Source organism: Cebus imitator, unplaced genomic scaffold (genome assembly GCF_001604975.1).
Source record: "Cebus imitator isolate Cc_AM_T3 unplaced genomic scaffold, Cebus_imitator-1.0 Scaffold16, whole genome shotgun sequence".
Classification (NCBI taxonomy): Eukaryota; Metazoa; Chordata; class Mammalia; order Primates; family Cebidae; genus Cebus; species Cebus imitator.
In genome coordinates, this window is record NW_016107331.1 from 8,839,075 (window position 1) to 8,861,221 (window position 22,147).

General features: G+C 37.2%; 1 protein-coding gene and 1 long non-coding RNA gene across 11 annotated transcripts in view; one reads left to right on the plus strand and one right to left on the minus strand.

The window, feature by feature from the left end:
• The window catches only part of TMEM161B (transmembrane protein 161B), a 76,039-nt gene extending 72,082 nt beyond the window's left edge, over positions 1-3,957 (minus strand). For 4 of the 8 annotated variants that reach the window (XM_037731323.1, XM_037731321.1, XM_037731334.1 and 1 more), the window contains exon 1: positions 3,814-3,952. Coding sequence is in view for 2 of the 8 variants with exons in the window: in XM_017508214.2 (XP_017363703.1) it covers positions 3,814-3,816 (3 nt within the window). In the remaining 6 variants the exon portion in view is untranslated. Of the gene's footprint in view, positions 1-3,813 lie in introns of all 8 variants that reach the window. The other 4 variants (XM_017508214.2, XM_017508197.2, XM_037731336.1 and 1 more) reach the window with 2 other exon arrangements.
• A 41-nt stretch (positions 3,958-3,998) lies between these two features.
• LOC108288973 lies at positions 3,999-21,042 on the plus strand. Of its 3 annotated transcripts, none has more exons than XR_001818930.2 (3): positions 3,999-4,168; positions 4,535-5,461; positions 20,654-21,042. It is a non-coding gene; the product is annotated as an uncharacterized LOC108288973 (long non-coding RNA). The 3 variants fall into 3 exon arrangements; XR_001818929.2 differs by having other exon boundaries at positions 20,657-21,042; XR_005196854.1 differs by having other exon boundaries at positions 4,535-5,128; positions 20,657-21,042.
• The last annotated feature ends 1,105 nt before the right edge of the window (positions 21,043-22,147 follow it).

The window sequence follows — 22,147 nt, forward strand, 5'->3', positions numbered from 1 at the left end:
TTTTTTTTTGAGATGGAATTTCACTCTTGTTGCCCAGGCTGGAGTGCAATGGCTAGATCTTGGCTCACCGCAGCAAGGGTTTCTCCTGCCTCAGCCTCCTGAGTAGCTAGGATTACTGGCATGCACCACCATGCCCAGCTAATTTTGTATTTTTAAGAGAGATGGGGTTTCTCTATGTTTGTTAGGCTGGTCTCAAACTCCCGACCTCAGGTGATCCACCCACCTAGGCTGCAATTACAGGCATGAGCCACTGCACCAGCCCTGAGAAGTCTTTTTTATCAAGAATTACAGGGGATTCCTATCCAAACTCAAGTTTGAGAACTAGTATATTAACCCACTTTTCAAAACCCAGTTGAAGTCACCTACTACATCAGGCCCCAACCTTTTTGACACAAGGGACCGATTTTATGGAAGACAATTTTTTCACACATGGCAGGGGGTGGGGAGGAACAGTGTGGAGGGAGGATGGTTTCAGGATGAAACTGTTCCACCTCAAATCATCAGGCATTAGATTCTCATAAGGGGCACCCAACCAAGGTCCCTCGCATGCACAGTTCACAATAGCGTCTGCGCTCCTATGAGAATAATGCTACCACTGATCTGACAGGATGTGGACCTCAGGCATTAATACTCACTTGCTGTGCAATGGTGGTCTTAAAAGGCTGCGGACCAGTACAAGTTCACAGTCCCAGGGGTTGGGAACTTGTCACCTACTACATGACCCAACCAACCTCAGTTAGAATTAATTTATTTTCTCTGTACTCTATGAACATATCACATGTGCTTCGCTTAAAACATTTACTACACTCTTCCCCAAACTCCACTTTACTCCCCTCAAAAAGAAAAGTTCTCATTAAATCCAACTGGTTATGGCAAAGGTTTACAACCTCCCCACAATCCACTCTCCCACACCCGCCCGCAAACCATTGTTCAATTCCAACAGTAAGCTACTACAGGATGTTACACAGACACAAGCTTGCAATTCCAGGAGCTAGCTCTAAACTATCTATCTCCCACAAATTAGCTTGACTGATAGAAAAATTTCTATTTGATCAAAGTTGGTCTGTAATTTTCAAAAAGTAAAGTGCAATAGAGCAAATGGCTTTATTCCATTAGTAAATTTCCTATAAACTATCTTCACAACAACTTGAAAGCATAAAAACAAAGCATGAGTTCAGTATTTTCAAGTCTGGATCATAATCCTATTCTCCTTCACTCATAATACAAGAACCTTATTATATGCACAGGTATCTGCTGAGATTTGGTCTACATAATGTTTCAGAGAATGAGAGCACAGAATTAGTTATCACTGATTTAAAACAAGAATTAAATCAAAACATTCCAAGATTGCTTTCTATTCTGGAGCAGTATTTAAGACAATAGTGAAAGACTTGGCCAAACATACAAAGGTTCCAAGTATTACCTATGTGACTTATGAAAAAATAAAAGAGAATGATAAAAGAAACCAAACTTAAACCAAAATGGCATGGAAACTAAACAGTGGAAATCAGACTAAATTTTATTCAATCTGAAACATGTAACTATCCTAAAAAACGTTCTGAGTAGTCACGGAATCATAATGTAAGAAGATGCTTTAACATCCATCAAAGTTCTCTTATCTAGGGGGAATTTGAAACTCTTATCAAAATTGAGTGACTTTTCCAAATCCACATAACTAACAATGGGCAGAATCTGGGTCCTCTGAGTTCAAGACTAATGTTCTTTTAATAGTATCATTAGGCCCCAGCAATGCAAAACAAGTTCTGATTTCAACAAGCTGAATCCTCAATAAATTCAGCCCATGTTCACTTCATTTAATGGTTAAACCCTTTCCTTTGAAAAATTCCAAGCATTAACCACACTTGCTTATACAGACATTACCAATTTCATAGCTGGGAAAGATAAAACTCAGCCAACGGAATTAACTCAGAAATATAAGCAATCCCAGAATGAAGACAGCCAACTAGTTAGTTCTAAAGTGACATTCAGAAAAACTGTACAAGATTACATTAGTTTCAAACATAACTACCTCTTTTGAACTGACAGGATGAGAGGGGTTCTACTTCTAGTATTCCAGAACACTGAGAACAAGTTCACATTTAGCTTTTCTGTGAGTATGATGATTTTAAGTATTTTAATCATACTTTCTCTTCAACTTTTCAGACCAAAAAGTCAAAATTTAACCTCAAATTTTAAAAATGAAAATATGAGTTTTAGTTCAGACTGTCAAGCTATTGTTACCTTAGATAAATCACTGTCAATTTCTAGACCCCAGATTCTTTTTTCTGTAAAAATGGGGATGGAAGAGTGACTAATTAGGCTTTGGTTCCTACCAGTTCTGTTTTCCCTATCCTCATCTAATTTCACTGATACAAATGAAAAACAACTCTCTTAATACAAACCATATTATTCACTGATGTTAAAAAAATAATAAATAAGAAAAAAAAAAACCTTTGAAGAGATAGGTTATCTGGAAAAGTGCACCAGGAACTACATTATTTTGAAGGTCTTTGTTTTACACTCAGCTAAGTTTCTAAAAGTCATTCAAAAGCCAATTACCACACACATTAACTGAACGTTGGCAATATTTGGCCCTGAAAATACAGGGTAAACTGAAGCTAAATTCCAGGTCAGGGGCTCCTGCAGGTGAGGGTTTCAAATCTTCTATACAATCAAGAAACTGACTATAATGAACTTCACCAGAGCCCTGTGATCTTGAAAAACAGTAAAGGTTAAGAAACACCTTGCCCCTGTTTGTGTTCTGAGAAATTGGCTTATTGCAAAGAATCACCTTTCCTGCAGAACTCAGATAAGACTAAGGGTTGACCCATACGCCCCAACCTCTTGTTTAACTATAACAAGGCCATAACTGGATCCTTCTAATTCCCATCCTTTGCTTGGCAAATGACATGCTGAAGTGCCTGTCCCACAGATCAATCAGAACAAAATACTTATTAGCCAAACTTTAAGATTCTCTGCCCCCAGGTCCCTGAATGTTGTCCTTCCCTCATTCTGAAACGACATATACAAACCTCTCTTAACAGCTCCTCCTCAGAATAGATGGCCTCAAGGTAAAACATAATCTGGTTACTGTCGGAGCATACCCGCCTTTTCATCCCAATTCGTTACATTTTATTTACCCCTCCCTATAAAAGACAAACCCTTTCTACCTAACCTTTAAGACGCTTGCAAATCTTATGGTCATTCTTTCTACTGCAACAGTTCCTTCAACCTTCCTCCACACGCTTGCCATGTTCCTTTCGAATAAAGTCTGCCCCTACTAAACTCGGGTTTTTTATTTGACACCTTTTCAATTATGAAATAGCTAAATGTAAAGAATAACGTGACGCTGCCGTTCTTTAAATGACAGGTGTTGATCCTGTACAAGGGGATCCGTTGTGTCCACTTGGAGAGGCTAAAAGCATTTCCAAGATCTGAAGTTCTTGGCTACTGTTCTGCGGCTGGGGAGGGGGGCGCAGAGGTGACTGACCCGTCAAGGTCAACTCTGGGATCACCCGCCGCCACAGGCCATACACAGTGAATGGGCCATTAACAGGCAGACTACCCAGTCCATACTCGCTGACAGAGACACTCCTGCCTCCTGCCCGCTAGTCTTCCAGCCAGGCAGGTCTGATGCCGCTTCCTCAGGGGCTCAAACACCCTGGGATAGGTGGTGCGTCCTGCCCAGCAGCTCATCATCCCAACGTTTCAACTCCATTCAGAGCAGAGCACCCGACGGCTCTTCTCACAGGACTGACCTCCCCGCCCTTTTGGCTCCACTGTTGTCACTCCTGCCCTCACACAATAACTCACCATGGTACCTAGGATAGGTCGTGGACTAGACACCTTGGAGTCGCCGGGACAGTCCCACACCTCTTCCCTCCGGGTCCTTGAGCCGGGAGCCTCTCAAACAGCGAGAGTGAGGGTCTTCCGGCTCTGCCGGAAGTTCTGCGCGCGCGGGACAGGAAGTTCCTCCCTACTCCAGAGCTACGTCGACCCCACGCCACGCTGAGGTGAAGATACGCAGGACGTCCTCTAAAGCAACTTCCGTGGGTGCCAGGTTATGGGCTGGGGGCGGTGCTGACCTTGAGAGCGCGTAGGAGGCGCAGGCGCAGCACAGGTAAGTGGGCGGGCGGAGCGCAGTGGCTGCGTTTGCGAGGACCCTGAGGTAGGTTGGGTGGTTTCAGCTGGTGCTCATCCTCTGTCTGAGAGGTGACGGAGGAACACACTGGTGTGGGGAGCGGGAGGGGCGGCAGTGGGCCGCGCAAGGGAGTGAGGATGCGCGATGGAAGTCGGCTACAGACCCAGGTGATTTAGACAGAGTAAAGACCACGTTTGGCTGTATTTTCCTCAGCTTAACTGACGCCTTCTTTTTACCCATTCGTTTTCCCGACTCGATCCCTTGTTGGCATATCCTCTTTTCCACAGACCTGTCCCTCTGTTGCTTCTGTTCCCTGCCTTAATGGGTACCCTAGCTCTATCCTCCCGCAGGACAATGGCATCTTATAGTGAGAAGTTTCTTCGCTATTCACAGGTGCCAATTGAAGTCAGAAGAACATCTACCAAGAGCAGAGAAACCAGGAAGAAAATTCTGCCTGTTTAACACGTTCCAATATGGACGTTTTCCATCTAGATATATATATCAGATGCAAATAAGTGAAACCCCCATATACCTTTTAATTTTGTGTTTTTTTCAAACTCTGTTCCCGTCAACTTTTTCTGCCTTTTTGTTTAATTATAATGAGACATCGTACTGGAGACAGGCTTGAAATGGATATACAGAATACTTTAAACCCAGAAATTTGTCTCATAACTTGGGGATCCTTACTTAGGTTGTAGCTATCAGTAATTTTATCCAGGAGGTCACTTTGTACCATAGTGTGACATTTTGTTACGAAATTGGAATTAGTAAGGGAAACTAAGAAGTTTTGGGAGAAATAAAGAAGGTTGAGTAGGCAGACGTAGTTATAGATATTAAGTTTTATCCTCCTTATCAAAGTACCTGGAGGGCGTGGTATCCAAGCTATAAATGGCCCAAAGACTCGAGGAATCGGAGTTTTCAGCCATCTAAAAGAAGCATGCACAGGGCAGTTGCTTTATATCAGGAAAGGGGACAGAGACTGAATGCGTGAGGCTTTTTTGTTTGTTTGTTTTATAAGTTTAAATTTTATTTTGTGGGGGGGTGAACAGCATGACAATTAAAGAAGATCTAGGAATCATAAGTATTGACAGAACAACTGGAGGGTAGGTGGAACTGGAGAATAGTTTGTGAAACATCTTGCTGAGGATGAATCCAGAACTTCCTGAAGGGTTCCTCTTCTGCTGTGTAGGGACAAAGTTGTAAATAGACAAGCCACAGGGTATTCTGCAAATGCTAAGTGTGGTAGAGAGGGGCTGGAATTGTCTGTTGGTGTATCTGTGGGAGGCAGCTGCTATCCTTGGAGAAGAAAACGTGGAGAAGGTAAGTGGCTGTCAGCCTGTTAGAGACAACACATTCTGTGAAGTTTCACTCTTTTATTTCTGGCACTGTGGTTCTTCTGTCTGTCCTAAACCTGGCAGTCTCATTGAGGTTCACAAAGTATCTCCCTCTATGTGACAGTAAAGCTAGAATTATCAGGATGGAATCCATTCCTGCTAGAGTAAAACCAAGAAAAGAAATTGCAGTTTTTATTATCGCTTGTCATTTTTAATAGATCACAGAGTTCTGTGTTCCTTATTTAGTGTATGGCAAGTTGATGAATAACTCTTGGTTAATATTCTTTAACGTTCTGTTTCACACGTTTCTCTCTATTACATGTGAAAAATATTTTTAATGCTTAAAATGCATATATGTTTTAAGGTAGTGCCACCCGGTCTTTCTTATTTTGTAGAATAATATTGTTAGCTATTGGTTGCCTGCCTTAAAATAGAATAATTTCCATTTCCATTACTTAAAATAGTGGGTATCTTTGACAAAGTTGCAAAGAAAGGGGACAATAGTGAAAGGGAAGAAAAGATAGAGAATGGAGATTAAAAGAAATTCAGTAGTTTCAGCAAGGAAATTAGGAGCATAATCTTTGAGAAAAGTCTTGGTTGCTTCCATTCGGGCTTTATCATCAGTTGAAATTTCCTGAGTGAGAACTATTCTCAAGTGCTTTCAAGACCAACAAAAAGTTACGATACCCACACTGACCTGAAACTCTTTCAACCCTTAAGATAATATCGCTTTTTTGCAGTTCAGTCCATATTTTTTTGCAAAATGTTATTAGCTTTTTTTTTAAGACATTTCTGCTTTTTCTGAACAAGTGTGTCATATGCTTTCATTGTAATTGTTCTTTTTTTCTAACATATACTGTTTTCCTAATTAGACTATAAATTCCTCCAGAGCTGGGACCATGTTTTGTTTTCCCGCCTTTCCCTTAAGAAATATAATTTGAATGAATGTTGTAAACAGTTACTTCATTTAAATTGCCCTTAAAATGCTTTACAGCAAAGATGTTATTTGTAGTAATACCTATAATGGTAAAAAGTTTGTTGCAGTATTACGTACAATAATAAGATTGATCAATTGTTATATATGTTTAGTGGAATATTATCTAGATCTTTTAAAAAGCCATTGATCCAGTCTTTCTAATGGAAAATGTTTATTTTCTAAGTTAAAAGAGCATTTTAGGCCATGCACAATGACTCACTACTGTTATCACAGCACTTTAGGAGGCTGAGGTTGGAGGATCACTGGACCACAGGAGTTAGAGACTAGCCTAGGCAATATAGTGAGAGCTCATCTCTACAAAAATTTAAAAATTAGCTGACTGTGATGTGTGTGCTGGTAATTCCAGCTACTCAGGAGACTGAGGTGGGACAATCACTTGGGCCTAGGAGGTAGATGCTGCAGTAAACTGAGATCACACCACTGCACTCCAGCCTGGGCAACAGAGCAAGATCCTGTCTCAAAAAACTAAAAAGCATTGTGTAGACTGCATGTTTGTGTCCTCTCTCCCTCCACACAAAATTTCATATGTTGAAACCCTAATCCCCAATGACATGATATTAGAAGGTGGGGCCTTTGGGGGACAATTAAGTAATGAGAGTGAACCCCTTATGGAATTAGTGCCTTTACAAGAAGAAATACTAGACAGGTTGCTTCCCCTCTTTGCTCTTCACCATGTGAGGATACAGCAAGAAAACAGACAACTAACTACAAATCAGGAAGGGGGCCTGATTTGTGCCAATCATGCTGACACTCTCTTCTCTGATTTCCTAGCCTCCAGAACTGTGAGAAATAAATTTCTGTTGTTTAAGTCACCCAGTTTATGGTGCTTAGATTATACCAGCCCAGATTAAGACAGCAGGATGCAAAATTGTGCCCAGTATGATTGCTTTGACATGAAAAAAATCCTAAGCACAGAGAGTAAAAAGTAACCAAAATATATCAATCACCACTGCTAGCATTGACACTCTAAAACAGCTTTTCTATATTGAGGGATTTATTTTTTTAACTTAATACTGAGCATAGTGGCTCATGCCTGTAATCTGAGCACTTTGGGAGGCCAAGTCAGGCAGATCATTTGAGGTCAGGAAGACCAGCCTGACCAACATGACAAAACCCCATCTCTACAAAAAATACAAAAATTAGCTGGGCATGGTAGCACACCCCTGTAGTCCCAGCTACATGGGAGGCTGAGGTGATAGGATTGCTTGGACCTGGGAAGCGGAGGTTGCAGTGAGCTGTGATTGCACCACTGTACTCCAGCCTGTATAACAGAGCAAGACTCCATCTCAAAAATAAATAAATAAATAAGGATTTTTTTTTTTTTTTTTTTGGTTTTCAACATTGCATTATGCTTTTTAACATCTATATTACTCTCATCTTTCAGGTTGGAAAAAAAAATGTTTTAAATGTTATTCTGAAGTACATTGCAACCTTTAACAATTCAGTAGACTTCCTCTTAATGTTTATTTTCATGTAGCTTACCACGGTTATGTTTAGGAATATGCCACATGTCTGATTAATTGGTGAAATATCCCTTGCAATTTTACACAGGTTGTACAATGCACATTTTCAAGGACCACTAACGTACGTAATAGGAACTTGACTCCTTTTGATATTTTTTGGCATCAAGAAAGTCTTTAAACAACCAGTGCCACCAACAGCAATAAAAAGACAAAACCGTCTGAAAGTATCTGTTTAAAACTTTAATTAGCTTTATTCATTCATTAAATATTTTTTGAATATGAAACTATCAGTCACTCTTCTACACTCACAGGAAATAGTAAATAAGCAGATATTTTCTCTATTGTGAGGAAATTTTCATTTTAGTAGCAATAAACCATAAATTAACTAAAAATAGAAGATAGTGGTAAGTACTAGGCATGAAATTCAAGCATGACTATTTTAAATTAGGTGATTCAGGAAAATAAAGTATCATGTAAGCTGCTATGTAAATGACAAGAGAATCCAGCTTTGTAAAACTCCGGGGAACCGTTGCTTGCAAGAAACGACAACAGTGCAAAAAATCTAAGGCATGATCTAGCTTAGAATACTTCAGGAGCCAAAAGAAAGCCTGCATGATTGGAGCATAGTGACTTAAGAGGAGAATACTGTAACTTTGGAGGCATAGGAAAGGGCTAGATCATGTTACCTTTGAAAGACAGGAAAGAGTTTAGGTTTTATTCTTTGTGCAAATGTAAAAAAAAATTAGAACATTTTAATACAAAGAGTGATAAAATAATTTTTTAAATCCACTTTGATAATTTGTTTTTTAATTGGAATATCTAGTCTGATTACATGTAACATAATTACTAACATATTTGGATTTAAATTTGTCATTGTTCCTTTTCTATTTGTCTCACCTCTCCTATGTTTATTTTCTCTTTTGACTTTTGGATTTCTTTTTTAATTCAGCCTGTAACACCTGGTGTTCCGCGGCAGACTCTCATCCAACTGCCAATCACCCCAACCCTGCTTAGCTTCTCAGATCAGAGGAGAACAGGCATATTCAGGGTGGTATGGCTGTAGACCTTTTAGATTATTTTTAATTATTCCATTTTTCTACCCCACAAGCTTGACAGATATCTTTTAGTATTCTTTTTACTATTCACCTCAGGTATTAAAACATGGAACTTGGGTTTATCATCTTCTAAGATAATTTGGTATTATACTTCTTCCAGGACAATGTAAGGACCTGAGAACACTTCATTTACTGCCCCACTCCATATTACATACTTTGTATATTCTTAATATGTATTTCCTAAATTTTCATTTATTTTTAAATTCTCATTATTTAAATCCTCATTTAAATTCTCATTATTTAAAGAATTTAAATTATAAGAATAAATTTTATTATTATAGTATTATTTTCATTATTGTTTTTTATACAATATATAGTTTCCCAAAGATTTACTTTTATTGTATTTTGTGGTTCCTGGAATCTCAGCTTCCGTCTGAGATCTTATTTCTTCTTCTTGAAGGACATACTTTAATATTTCTTTAAATGTCTACTGGTAACAAATTCTTTCAGGTTTTCTGTCCTGAAACTGTCTTATTTTACTTTCATTTTCTAAGAACTTTTTGCTGAATTAGCAGCTATCTTATCATTTCAAAGATAGATTTTATTCATTCTGGCTTCCATTGTATCTTATGAGACATTATGTCCATTTTATTTTTCCCTCTTCAAAAGTGATCTCTTTTTTTGCATGGCTGCTTTTAAGAGGTTTGTCTTAAGTTTGACGTGCTGACATGTTGCTTTTTTGTTTGGTTGTATTTTTTGTCTTCTTTTTTTTTTCTCTTTGAGATCTATAATGTTTCTTGAATCTGGATGTGATGTCCTTAGACTGTTTTAGAAAATTCTCAGCTCTGTTTCATCAGACATTGCTTCTGCTTTCACTCTCCTTTCTCCTCTTCTTTTGGTACTCCACTTAACATGTGTATTTGACAATTCACTTTGTCCCTTGTATTTTCCATTTGTTTTCTTCTCTCTGTTTCATCCTGAATATTTCTTCTTAACTTTCAGTTCACTATTTTCTTTTAATAGTAACTAATCTGTTAAAAATTTCTGTTGAAACATTTATTTTAGTTATATTTTTGGTTGTTATCAGTTCAAACATTTCTACTTGATTCTGTTTTATTGTTTCCAGTTGTTTGCCAAATATCTCTATCTTTTATTTCCTCAAACATTCTAATCATAATTACTGTAAAACCTGTATCTAATAACTATGGTCCCCACTATTATCTGACACTTTTCATGTTTCTTGTTGTTACCACATTGTCTTGCTTTTATGTCCCTTATTTTATGTTATTTTATATTATTTGCTTATTTTATAAACATAATAAGTATATAAAACTTTGTTTAGGTTATGTTTTAATTGAATGTCAGAACTGTTTTGATTGAATTATTTATGAGGAAACTATACTTTGTAGTCCAATATGATGGTATTTTCTAAAGAAAGTACTTATGTCTTCTGGCAGGACCTTTGGACACTAGTAATCCAAGATCATCTTCATCCAGTTAGTGATAGATATAATTACAATATAGGCAGGACTACTTCCAGTTCAACAGAAATTTCTCTCAGAGTATAGATCTCTGAAGTCCCAACTCAAGCATGCAGAGTTTACCAGAGCGGGCTTTAAACTCCAGTTTTTATTTTTTTAATTCTATGAGTTAGAAGCTCTGTTCACCTTTTCAGCCATCATCTCGTGAATCGGAAGATACTCCAGAGGAAAAGCTACTATAAATGCTGCATTCAACAACTCTGTTTTTCCCTTCTGAATATTTCATTGTCTTATGCTCTCAGATGTTTGTTTTATATTTTGTCCAAGCTGAGGGTGGTGGTTCATGTCTGTAATTTTAGCACCTTGGGAAGCCAAGGTGAGAGAACCCCACCCTTAAGGCCAGCAATTTGATACCAGCCTAGGCAACATAACAAAATCCTTGTCTCTTGAAAAAATAATAATTTTATATATAATATATTTTATATATATATTATGTGTATATATATATCCCAACTCTTCTAATTGTTCTTCAGAAGAAAGAGGTATAAATTAGCTAACCCATCATTACCAAGAGTAGAAATTAAAAAAAAAAAATAAGTACACCTTAACTGTTTACAAAAATTAACCATATAAAAGTCTTAAAATTTCAAAAGATTGCCTTCACTTAGATCATTTTTTGTAATCGCAGTATAATTAAGTTAGAAATCAAAAATGACAACTCTAGAAAACCTCATATATTTAGAAAATAATCCACTTGATGGGTGAAATTCAAGATTCTCATTGATAAATAGAAAATACATATTCAGAACTGAACAAAGACAAAAATACTGTATTATTTACGCCTGTAGAATGTAGCTACATTACTTTCAAGAAAATTGAAAGCCTTAAGTGCTCAAGGAAGACTGAAAATTAAAGATTAAATAGTCTAACCTCAAGGATTAGGAAAGAATGGAAGATAGAAGGAAAAAATAAAGTTTAAGTAAATAAAGGAAACAGAAAGCAAATAGTCAATACAGAGGCTTAACAAAAGTTGTAAAAATAATTTATTTTTTACTTGATACTTTGTACATATTTGTGGGAATAAATGTTTTGCTAAGTCTTGTATAATGATCCAATCAGAGTAGCAGTGTATCCAAAAGTTGTATCTTTTTTTTTTTTTTTGAGATGGAGTTTCACTCTTGTTACCCAGGCTGGAGTGCAATGGTGCTATGGCAGCTCACCGCAACCTCTGCCTCCTGGGTTCAAGCAATTCTCCTGCCTCAGTCTCCCGAGTAGCTGGGAATACAGGCATGTGCCACCATGCCCAACAAATTTTTTTATATTTTTAGTAGAGATGGGATTTTACCATGTTGACCAGAATGGTCTCAATCCCTTGACCTCGTGATCCTCGGCCTCCCAAAGTGCTGGGATTATAGGCATGAGCCACCTTGCCCAGCCAAAAGTTGTATCTTTTAACAAACTAAGAACATTGACAAACCTTTAGCAGGATTAGCCAAGAAAGAAGAAGACACAAAGATTATTAAAAGTGAAAATGGGGACATTGTTACAAATGCCATAGAGAATTAATGAGAAATCATGAATAACTTCATAATAAATGGGAAAATATAAATGAAGTAGGCAGTTCCAGAAAAATGTAACTTTTCAAAAGTCAGCAAGTAATGGAAAATGTAAATTGTGGGATGTCAGTATAGGAAATCATGATCGCTGGAGACTTTTGCCAAACCTTCAAAGACAGATCATTTCAATTTTATGATCAAGACCATTCCACGGTATATAAGACTGCCTCTTATCAAATTTAAAATATTTTATTAGGCTTCCGTAACCTTGCTGTTAAATTTGATAAGAGCAGTAAGAATTAGAACCCTGTCATATTCGCAGAGAAAGTCAAAAATTCTAAATAAAACAGACCTTAGAAAATGTGTTTCTTTAAAAAAGATAATGTATCATGATCAGGTTGAATTTAACCCAGGAATGTATTTTATTATATTAAAAGATTAGAGGAGACTGGTCGCTGTGGCTCACAGCTGTAATCGTAACACTTTAGGGGGCTGAGGCAAGTGGATCACCGGAGACCAGCCTGGCCAACATGGTGAAAGCCCATCTCAACTAAAAAAATACAAAATATTAGCCAGGCTAATTTTCGATGGAGGACACCTATAATGTCAGCTGCTCAGGTGGCTGAGGCAGGAGAATCGCTTGAACCTGGGAGACGGAGGTTGCAGTGAGCCGAGATTGTGCCACTGCACTGCAGCCTAGGCAACGGACCAGGAGAAAAACTACCTAGTTATCTGAACAGATGCAGGAAAAGAGAAGTATTTGAAAAAAATAACAGACATGGATAAAACCTTTGGGCAAATTAGAATTGTGTAGAACTTCCTTAAGCCAATAAAACCTACAACAACGTAACATTTTAAGATGAAGTATTTGAAGCAATCCCTTAGAGTCAGGAACAAGTACTACATTGGAGATCCTAGCCAGAATTATAAGGCAAGAAAAACAAAAGATTAAAAATTGGAAATAAACATGACTTAGTCTACAGATAAATTATTATTAAAGAGCTTTGCAAGGATTCTGGATATACTATTGATATGGTTTGAATCTGTGTCCCCACCCAAATCTCATGTTGAATTGTAATCTCCAGTGTTGGAGGTGAGGCCTGGTGGGAGATTGGATCATGGGGATGAGCTTCTCATTAGTAATTTAGTACCATCCTGTTGGTACTGTCCTTGAAATAGTGTGTTCTCATGAGATCTGGTCGTTTGAAATTGTGTGGCATCTCTCTTTCGCCCATGCTTCCCCTTTGCCTTCCACCATGATTGGAAGCATCCTGAAGCCTCCCTTGAAGCAGAAGCCACTGTGCTTCCTGTACAGCTTTTGGAACCATAAGCCAATTAAACCCCTTTTCTTTATAAATTACACAATCTCTGGTATTTATAGCAATGTGAAAACAGATTAATATGACTACCAATATGCAAAAGTGAATTGCATTTCTCTGCAGCAGAAATGAACTGTTAGAAAATGTTTTTTGTAATACACTATTTACTATATTCCTTTAAAAATATAAATCACGCCGGGCGCAGTGGCTCAAGCCTGTAATCCCTGCACTTTGGGAGGCCGAGGCGGGTGGATCACGAGGTCAAGAGATCGAGACCATCCTGGTCAACATGGCGAAACCCCGTCTCTACTAAAAATACAAAAAATTAGCTGGGCATGGTGGCGCGTGCCTGTAATCCCAGCTACTCAGGAGGCTGAGGCAGGAGAATTGCCTGAACCCAGGAGGCGGAGGTTGCGGTGAGCCAAGATCGCGCCATTGCACTCCAGCCTGGGTAACGAGCGAAACTCCGTCCCAAAAAAAATAAAATAAAATAAAAATAAAAATATAAATCACCTATAGGTAGCTTAAAAGGTATAGTAGACCTCTATAGAAAAAGAATTAAAAAGCTTTGACAGACATTAAAGAATGTCTGATTTTAAAATTGCTACGTTCAATTATTAAAAGACTCGAGTTAAGATGGCAGTTCTCCCCTACACAGTGAAATGAGTTTTTCAAGGAGCTTGACAAACTGATTCTGAAGTCTGTGTGACAAAGAGCAGAATTCACGATACTTCAGAAGCAAATTTAAGATAGAATTGTCTTGTAGACATTCACAACAGCAAAAAAAACTCAGATATCCATGAAAAGATAAAATGTTTATCCATGAAAAGATACACAAAAAGTGATGCATTTATACAATGGAATATATTTGGCCACAAAAATGAACGAAGTACTGATACCTGCTATAACATGGATAAACTTTGAAAACATTATGCTGAAATAGAGAAGCCAGTCACAAAAGACCACATATGATTCCATTTAAATACAATGTCTAAAGTAGGAACTGTATTGAGACAATAGATTTGTGGTTGTTTAGGGTTTGCAAAGTTTGGGGGTATGGGAGCCCAAGTAGTGATAGCCAAAGGGTGCAGAGTTTCTTTTCAAGGAAATAAAAAAAGTTCTAAAATGTATAGTTGCATATTTCTGTTGGTATACTAGAATCGATTCAATTGTGCACTTTAAATGAGTAAATTGGTATGTGAATTGTGCCTCAATAAATCTGTTAAAACTATAGTAATTAGGGTATTGTAATACTGGCTTAGAGATAGAAAAATTGATGTATAAGGAATCTTGATTGTGAGGACTCCTGATTTATGACAGAGATGGCATTGCATACCAGCAGGGAAAACAAGAGCATTTCAATAAATGGTGCTGGATATTCATATGGAAGAAAAATGAAATTGGTCATCCCTACCTAACACTATATAGAAAAAGTAGTTTCGGATGACTTTTAAGATGTAGGTGTGAAAGAAAAACATATTAAACCTTCAGAAGAAAGATTGCAAAAATATATTATGATCTTAGGGAAATGTAATATGCAAAAATAAAAACATGCATTCAAATACATTAAGGTTTTTAAAAACTCTGTAAAAGACACCATAAACTCTTGGAATAGTGATTAATTTCAGTCATGCACAGGAAGATGAGCCTGGAATACTTCATTGTGCAAGATAGCAAGGAAGCTATCATAGACTCCTAGGGTGTCATATCAAATGGACTCAGGAGACAACTGAAAAGCATTCCTCTGGCCATAGATGAGACCATTTGAGTATCAAGGACAGTAAATGTAATTGATTGGAATGTATCAAGTGTCTTTAAATCTATTAGTTCACAATGATTGTAAAACAAACAGCATATACTTGGTCAACAGAAGCCAGTTTTTTTTTTGTTTGTTTGTTTTGTTTTGTTTTTTTTAAGTAAGTAGGCACTTATCCTGCTTTTTCTGTGTGAACTGTTGGTAACCAAACAGTAGATGAGGATAGGTTTCTCTTAAAACATGTATTCCAGCTAATAAGTGGAAGAATTATAGAATTTGAAAATTGCCATTTTGAAATTCCTAATGAATAAATGGATTTATTTATTGTATGTCAACAGCTGCTAACATGACAGACAAGAAAACATACGCTTCTTAATGGAAAAACACTGCTACTGATTTTAAAATCTTAAAAAAATTTGACCCTGATACTAATCAGATCTTTAGATCCATTCAACTTACAGGAGATATAAACACCAATGAAACTCAAGCCAATGAAACCTACAACAATGTAATGTTTTGGAATGGAAAATATAAATGAAAAATCCAATCGTGGAGAGTATCAGGACAAATTAATTTCAACAAATGCGTTGCAGGAGAAAGGGAGAGGGAAAAGGGCAAGTGGGGAAAACCATAGATTACAAAAGACTTACTTCAATATGAAGCAGCCTGTGAACTTGCATTAGTTATCTTACTGCGTAACAAATTACCCTAACTTAAACCTAAAAATATTTATATACTTTCTTAGAGTTTGGGGTCCAGGGGTAGCCTAGCTAGGTATTTTGGCCCAAGGTCTTATAAATTTGCAGTCAAGATGTTGGCTGGTCTGTAGTTTTCTGGAAGTTTTACTGGTGTTAAGAGGATCCACTTCTCAGAGGACTCATTCATAGAGCTGCCTGAGTTTTCTCACAATATGGCAGCTAGCTTTCTCCAGAACAGGGGATCCAAGAGATAGGACAGAAACCATGATCACTCAAAGTGATATACCATTACTTCTACTGTATACTGTTAGTCATAACCCTGATAATATATGGGAAGAGATTACACAAGGGCATGAATACCGGGAAACTGACTGTCACAATTTGGCCCCAATGATTGACAGGTCTTGATTCGCAAAATACATTCATCCCCTCCAAAAGCTCTCATCTTATTATACCATTAATTCAAAGCCTAGAAATATAAATCAGGTCCAGTTATGTATGACACTCGTAGGTGTACTTAAGTACAGCTCCTTAAGAAGAGCTCTTTTTGATCTGAAGACCCAAACGCTAAAGACATAGCCTCTGCTTCCACATGAATAGGATAATAAATGTAGACATGTATATTTAAAAAGTGGGAACACTGGAGGTACATAGGTTCACAGAAATTCTGAAACCCACCTGGGCACAAATTGGCAGTTCCTTGGTTAGGATTCAAGGCCTAGAATTTTCTTAGCTCTGCCTTCTGGTATTTTGGACTTACTCATTGAGTCACCCTTTCTTTTGCTTGTTTACAGTTCTGCTTACTCTCTACCTATAGAAGCTTGGATGTCCCACAAGCCTCTTTTCATATGGTACTCTGTGCCTTTCAGTTCAGGCTGGCAGTATTCCTGCTAATAGACTTCTCTTAAAAACTTTTTGGCTCACTTGTGAATTTTGAGTTTAAGTTCACTCCATTAGACAAAAGCAACAAACACACATCTCTTCCACATAAACTTTTTTCTACCTCAGGCTTTTGCCAATGAAAACACCCTTAGACTTTTTTAAAAACCTGTGATGTTATTCAGAGATTTTCTGAGACACATCTTTTGTCTGAATGAAAATACTCTGAGGCACATCTTAAGATCTTTCTGAGGTATTAAGGGACTTTATAACCTCAACTTCATGTTTCATTGGCAGTGCCCTGGATTTGCTTTTTGCTCAGAGACATTCCCTAATTTTAGTATCATTTGTCATCTGCACAAGCTGGGAATCTTCAAATCCAGCAAGTTTTGACTTTTTTTTTTTTTTTTTTTTTAATAGAATCAAGTTTTTGCTTTGTTGGTCAGGATGACCTTGGACTCCTGGCTTCAAACATTTCTCCCACCTCAGCCTCCCAAGGTTCTGGCATTTTAGGCATAAGCCACCATGCCCAGCCGTGACTCCTTTTTGTTTAACAGTCCTTCCTTTGACTTTCTTTCTCCTCACACATTTTACTATAAGCAACAAGAAGAAAAACCACATGAAATATTTAACATTGATTTTTTGATATTTAACATTTGGCTGGCAATCTCCTTTGTTAGATCAACCAGTTAATTAGGCATATTTTCTTCTTTGCACATAGCTGTGAGTAATTAATTTGCAAACTTTTTGCTGCTATGTAACAAGGATCTCCTTCCCTCCAGTTTCCAGTAAGAGTTTTCTAATCTGTTAAGATGTCACCTGCAGCCTCCTCAAAGTTATCTATTATGCTTCTATAAATGTCTTCAAGGCTCTTCAAAGTTTTATTAACACTCTCCTCCAAGTTGTACCTTCTGCTCACTGCCAGTTCCAAAACCACACTTACATTTTAAGTTTTTGTTAACACCCCACTTCCAAGTATCAAATGTATACTAATTTTCTATTGCTGCATAACTGCCTCAAAATATAATATGTAAAGCAATAAATATTCCTTATCTCATGTAGTGTCTGAAAATCAAAAATCCAGAAGCAGCTTAGCTGAATGGTTTTGGCTCAGTGTCTCTTGTGAAGTTATCAGTCAAACCACCACTTGAAATTGCAGTCATCTGTTGTTTTAACTAGTACTGGATGATCTATTTTGACATGCTATTGGCAGGATGCTTTAGTTCTTCACTGGCTATTTAGCAGAATACCATGCTTCCTCACCACATGTACCTCTTCATAGAGCTTCCTGGCTTCCCATAAAACAGGTAAATTTCTTTCTCTCGCCGAGAGAGAAAGAAGCAGAAGCCACCATGTCTATAAGTCCTTTTCGATGTAGTCCCCAAAGTGACATATTATTGCACAGATATGTGACCAACCTGTCAGTCACTGATATGGTTTGGATGTGTGTCCACTCCAAATCTCATGTTAAAATGTGATTCTCAATGTTGGAGGTGGGGCCTGGTGAGAGGTGTTTGGTTCGTGAAGGTAGATCCCTTATGAATAGCTTGGTACTGTCCTTGCTGCAATGAGTGAGTTCTCAGTATGTGAGTTCACACAAGAGTTGATTGTTTAAAAGGGCCTGTCATCTCATGCTTTCTTTCCCACCATGTGATACGCTGCTCCCCTTCCCTTCTCCAATGATGAAAAGCTTCCTGAGGCCCTCACCAGAAGATGCTTGTGCTATGGTTCTCCTACAGCCTGCAGAACTGTGAGCCAAATAAAGCTCTTTTCTTTATGAATTACCCACCCTCAGGTATTGTTTTATAGAAACATAGAACAGGCTAACACAAGACGCACACACCAACCCAGATGCAGTATGAGAAGGGATTATTGGGTGCCATTTTGGCGGTTGTCTACCGCAGGATTTTATCTGTATCATGATTCAAATTTCTTCTTCTTAAAGAGCACATTAACAAAATGTTGAGTAATAAAACAATTCACAAAAGAATTCTACAATAGGATTCCACTTATATAAAGGACCAATGAAAGTAAATATCTTCAAAGTACAAACATAAGACGTAAATCTATAAATTAAAGCAAAAGGATGGTAAGCACAAATTCAAGACAGTGATTTCCTCTAGCTACAGAGGGAAGGGGATGAAGTAAGGAAGGAGTGAACAAGAGTATGATAATTGTCTGTATTGGTTTGGCCACACAGTCCGGGTTTGCCTAGCACAGGTCTAGTTTGCTGATTTCCTGGTGTAATGACTAATATCACTGTCACTCCCAAAATTGTTACTGTTTGGATAATAAATTATATGCATCCCTTTTACAGTAAAAGTAACTTTCTTCTCCTTAAACTGGATGGAGGGCATGTGGGCTTTATCATTCTTCTTTATATCATACATGTATTTTTAAAATGTCATTTAAAACTATTCAGTATTTTAAAATATAATTAAAAACTTTAATCAGTGACAAGACAGTAAAACAAAGTTAGTATTTAAGATAAATAAATGTAGATAGGATCCCAATGAAACTCTTTTCATTGGGGTGGATACAGGGATAAATACCATACTATATGCCTGGCATTGTATTAAGCTTGTTACTGATATTACTTCATATTTATAGCAAGATTTTAGGTAGGTATTATTATCTCAATTTTACACATGAAGAATCTGAGACACAAAGATTATGTATAATTTAACCAAAGTCATATCATGTGTGACAGGGCAGAATTTTAACCCAAGCAGTGTGATGTCAGACTACATGCTTTTAACTACCATGCCAGAGTCTGTAACGGACCTTCTTAACCTTTTTTTGTTTGTTTTTGCCACGGATCCCTTCGACAGTCTGGTAAAACCTATAGAGTCCTTATTAGAGTGATATTTTTTTGTACATCAAATACAATGCACAAGATTATAAATAAAATCAATTATACTATATGGTAATAAGAATATTTAACAAATGTATACTATACATGTGCTTTTTATTAATGCATTAAGTAGTTAAATAATAAAATCTAACAGGCCTCATGTACAATTTTGAAGTAATACTAATTGTATCTTCAGATATCTACAAATATAATAGTGTGATAGGAAAATGTGATTTTTTCAATTGAAAAAGTCACCAAAATACTTGGAATGACACTGGGGTTTTTTGCATATGTTCACAATGAAAAGAAATACTAAATCTTAAAAGTTTGCAAAAATTTTAAGTATAATATTTTCCAACCCCAATTCCTGGTCCTCTACTTTATGATCTTATTTCATAGGCTTTCTGACATCTTTCGCTTCAAAGAAGTCATAATCCGCATTCCATTTCCTATTTTCTGGTTTGAGATTACACTCAAGACGTGATATACAAATAGATTAGTTTATCAGAAAATATTTTTCCACATGGCAAACTTGAGTGGGGGCTAACAAATGGGAATGTGCTAAAATAGCCATGTGTACATATAGACAGTGGGAAACGTGGAACTGCATTAGTGTTTTATACAGAAGATTTAAAACTAATTTCAGCTGTGCATTGTGGCTCGGACCTATAATCCCAGCACTTTAGGAGGCTGAAGTAAGAGGATCGCTTAAGGCCAGGAGTTTAAGACCAGCCTGGACAACATAGTGAGACCCCCATGTCTCACTAAAGTTACAGAATTAGCCAGGCATAGTAGCTCACAACCAGGAGGATGGCTTGAGCCTGGAAGGCTAAGGCCGTAATGAGCTACGATCATGTCACTGCACTACAGCTTGGGCAACAGAGTGAGACCCTGTTTCAAAAAAAAAAACTGGTTTCAAGCATTTATTGCTACTTTGCAATTCTCCATAAAGGAATTATTGTTGATAACACAATGCCCTCAGTACACTATTTGTTAATACCTGTAGCAATGCAACAATCAAAAGAGAAAATTTAACAGGATCATGTTAAAAGTTTATTGGGCTAAAATCAAATCATCTGACAAGTTTTTGACTTGCCTTTCTCATGATTTAATGTCCCAGCAGAGCAACTGGGGAACCTAATTCTGACCAACAAGGAGGAATTGCTTGGCTAATTGGAAGTGACAGAAACCTTGGGAGAAAGCAACCACATACCAAGGATAATTATAAAAAGGTAACATGGGCCCTAAAGGATAGTGTCAAGAAACCTGAAACCCCAAATGTGATGAGACTTGCAAAAAATACTAAGGGAGGATGAAGAACAGGCCTTTTAAAATTCTGCTCAGAACCAGAAGATGATCAAGAAAGGGAAAAGCCCACTAGCAGCTTCTAGTGTAAGGTTAGAGCTGACAGAGAAAGAACTCCTTAACTGTTTGCTTCATTCTCGACAAAGGAAACTAGAAAAGTGGGTTGACATAATAGAAAGAACATGTGTTCATGGAATAAGGCAAACCTGGGTTTAATTCTGTTTCAACACTGTTAAACAAAATTTATGGGAGGCTGTTGTTTTGGATTGGGCTCCTGTGCTAGGCCCCTCTAGACCAAACCAAAATGGAGTCACTCATAAAACTCCGGGTCACCAAACCAAAACTAAGTTGTTTATCTGACCTTCCAAGAAATCGGGAGAGAGAAAACAACCAAATCTTCGAACAGGCAGTTTTAGTCAGCATGATAAGGAAGGTTTCTCTTTTTTAATCCTATAAGGAAAGTAACTTTTTGAAATGATCAATACACTTTTTATTCCTTAGTTCTGCTTTCTTTAGCCCTTTTCTGCCCACTTCTGCTCAAATAGTTACCATATCTGGTTAATTATTGAAACACCTATTCTATTTTATAGAATGAGATGCTGCCCAATTCTAAAATCACTAATAAAAATCAATTAAAACTTTAAATTTGCTGTAATTTTGTCTTTGACAACATTACTAGTTATATTACTCCGGGTATCTTTTTCCTTATCTGTAAAATGAACATAGTGATACATTTCCCATAGAATTTGTCCCATTAATAGAAGTAATATATTCAAAACACTAAGCCAAGCTCACAACAAATAGCAACTTGTTAATATTACTCAAAAGCATAGTGTAGATATTGACAGAAAGCAATACTGTTCCTAATTAGGGGAAGAAATCCTAAGAGAGTACCTAACAGCTTGAATTTAGATTATAACATTTTCTCTGAGTGTTTTGCATTACAGGATTTGGGGGAAAAAGTACAAATGGGATCGAGAACAGTGGTACCCATCTTTGAGGAATTATGGAAAACTAATAGAACACTAAACATGGGAAAACATCTGCCTTCAGGTTGAAAAGTGGAAATCTCAATCCCTGAATTTTTTTGTTTTTACTAAGTGACTTTTCTGTCCATTGGTGTCATTTAACCAAAAGAAGAAGAAATTTTAAAAAAATCATCTGAAACAAAGGAATAGATTGAATTTTCTTAAAATGGAGACATAAGTCTTCAAAGCTAAGGTGATGAGGAAAAAACAGGTCTTGAATTTCTTCAGAGCTTCGAGAGGCAAAGCTTGAAAGAAGGAAAAAATTGCATTCTTAAGTAAGA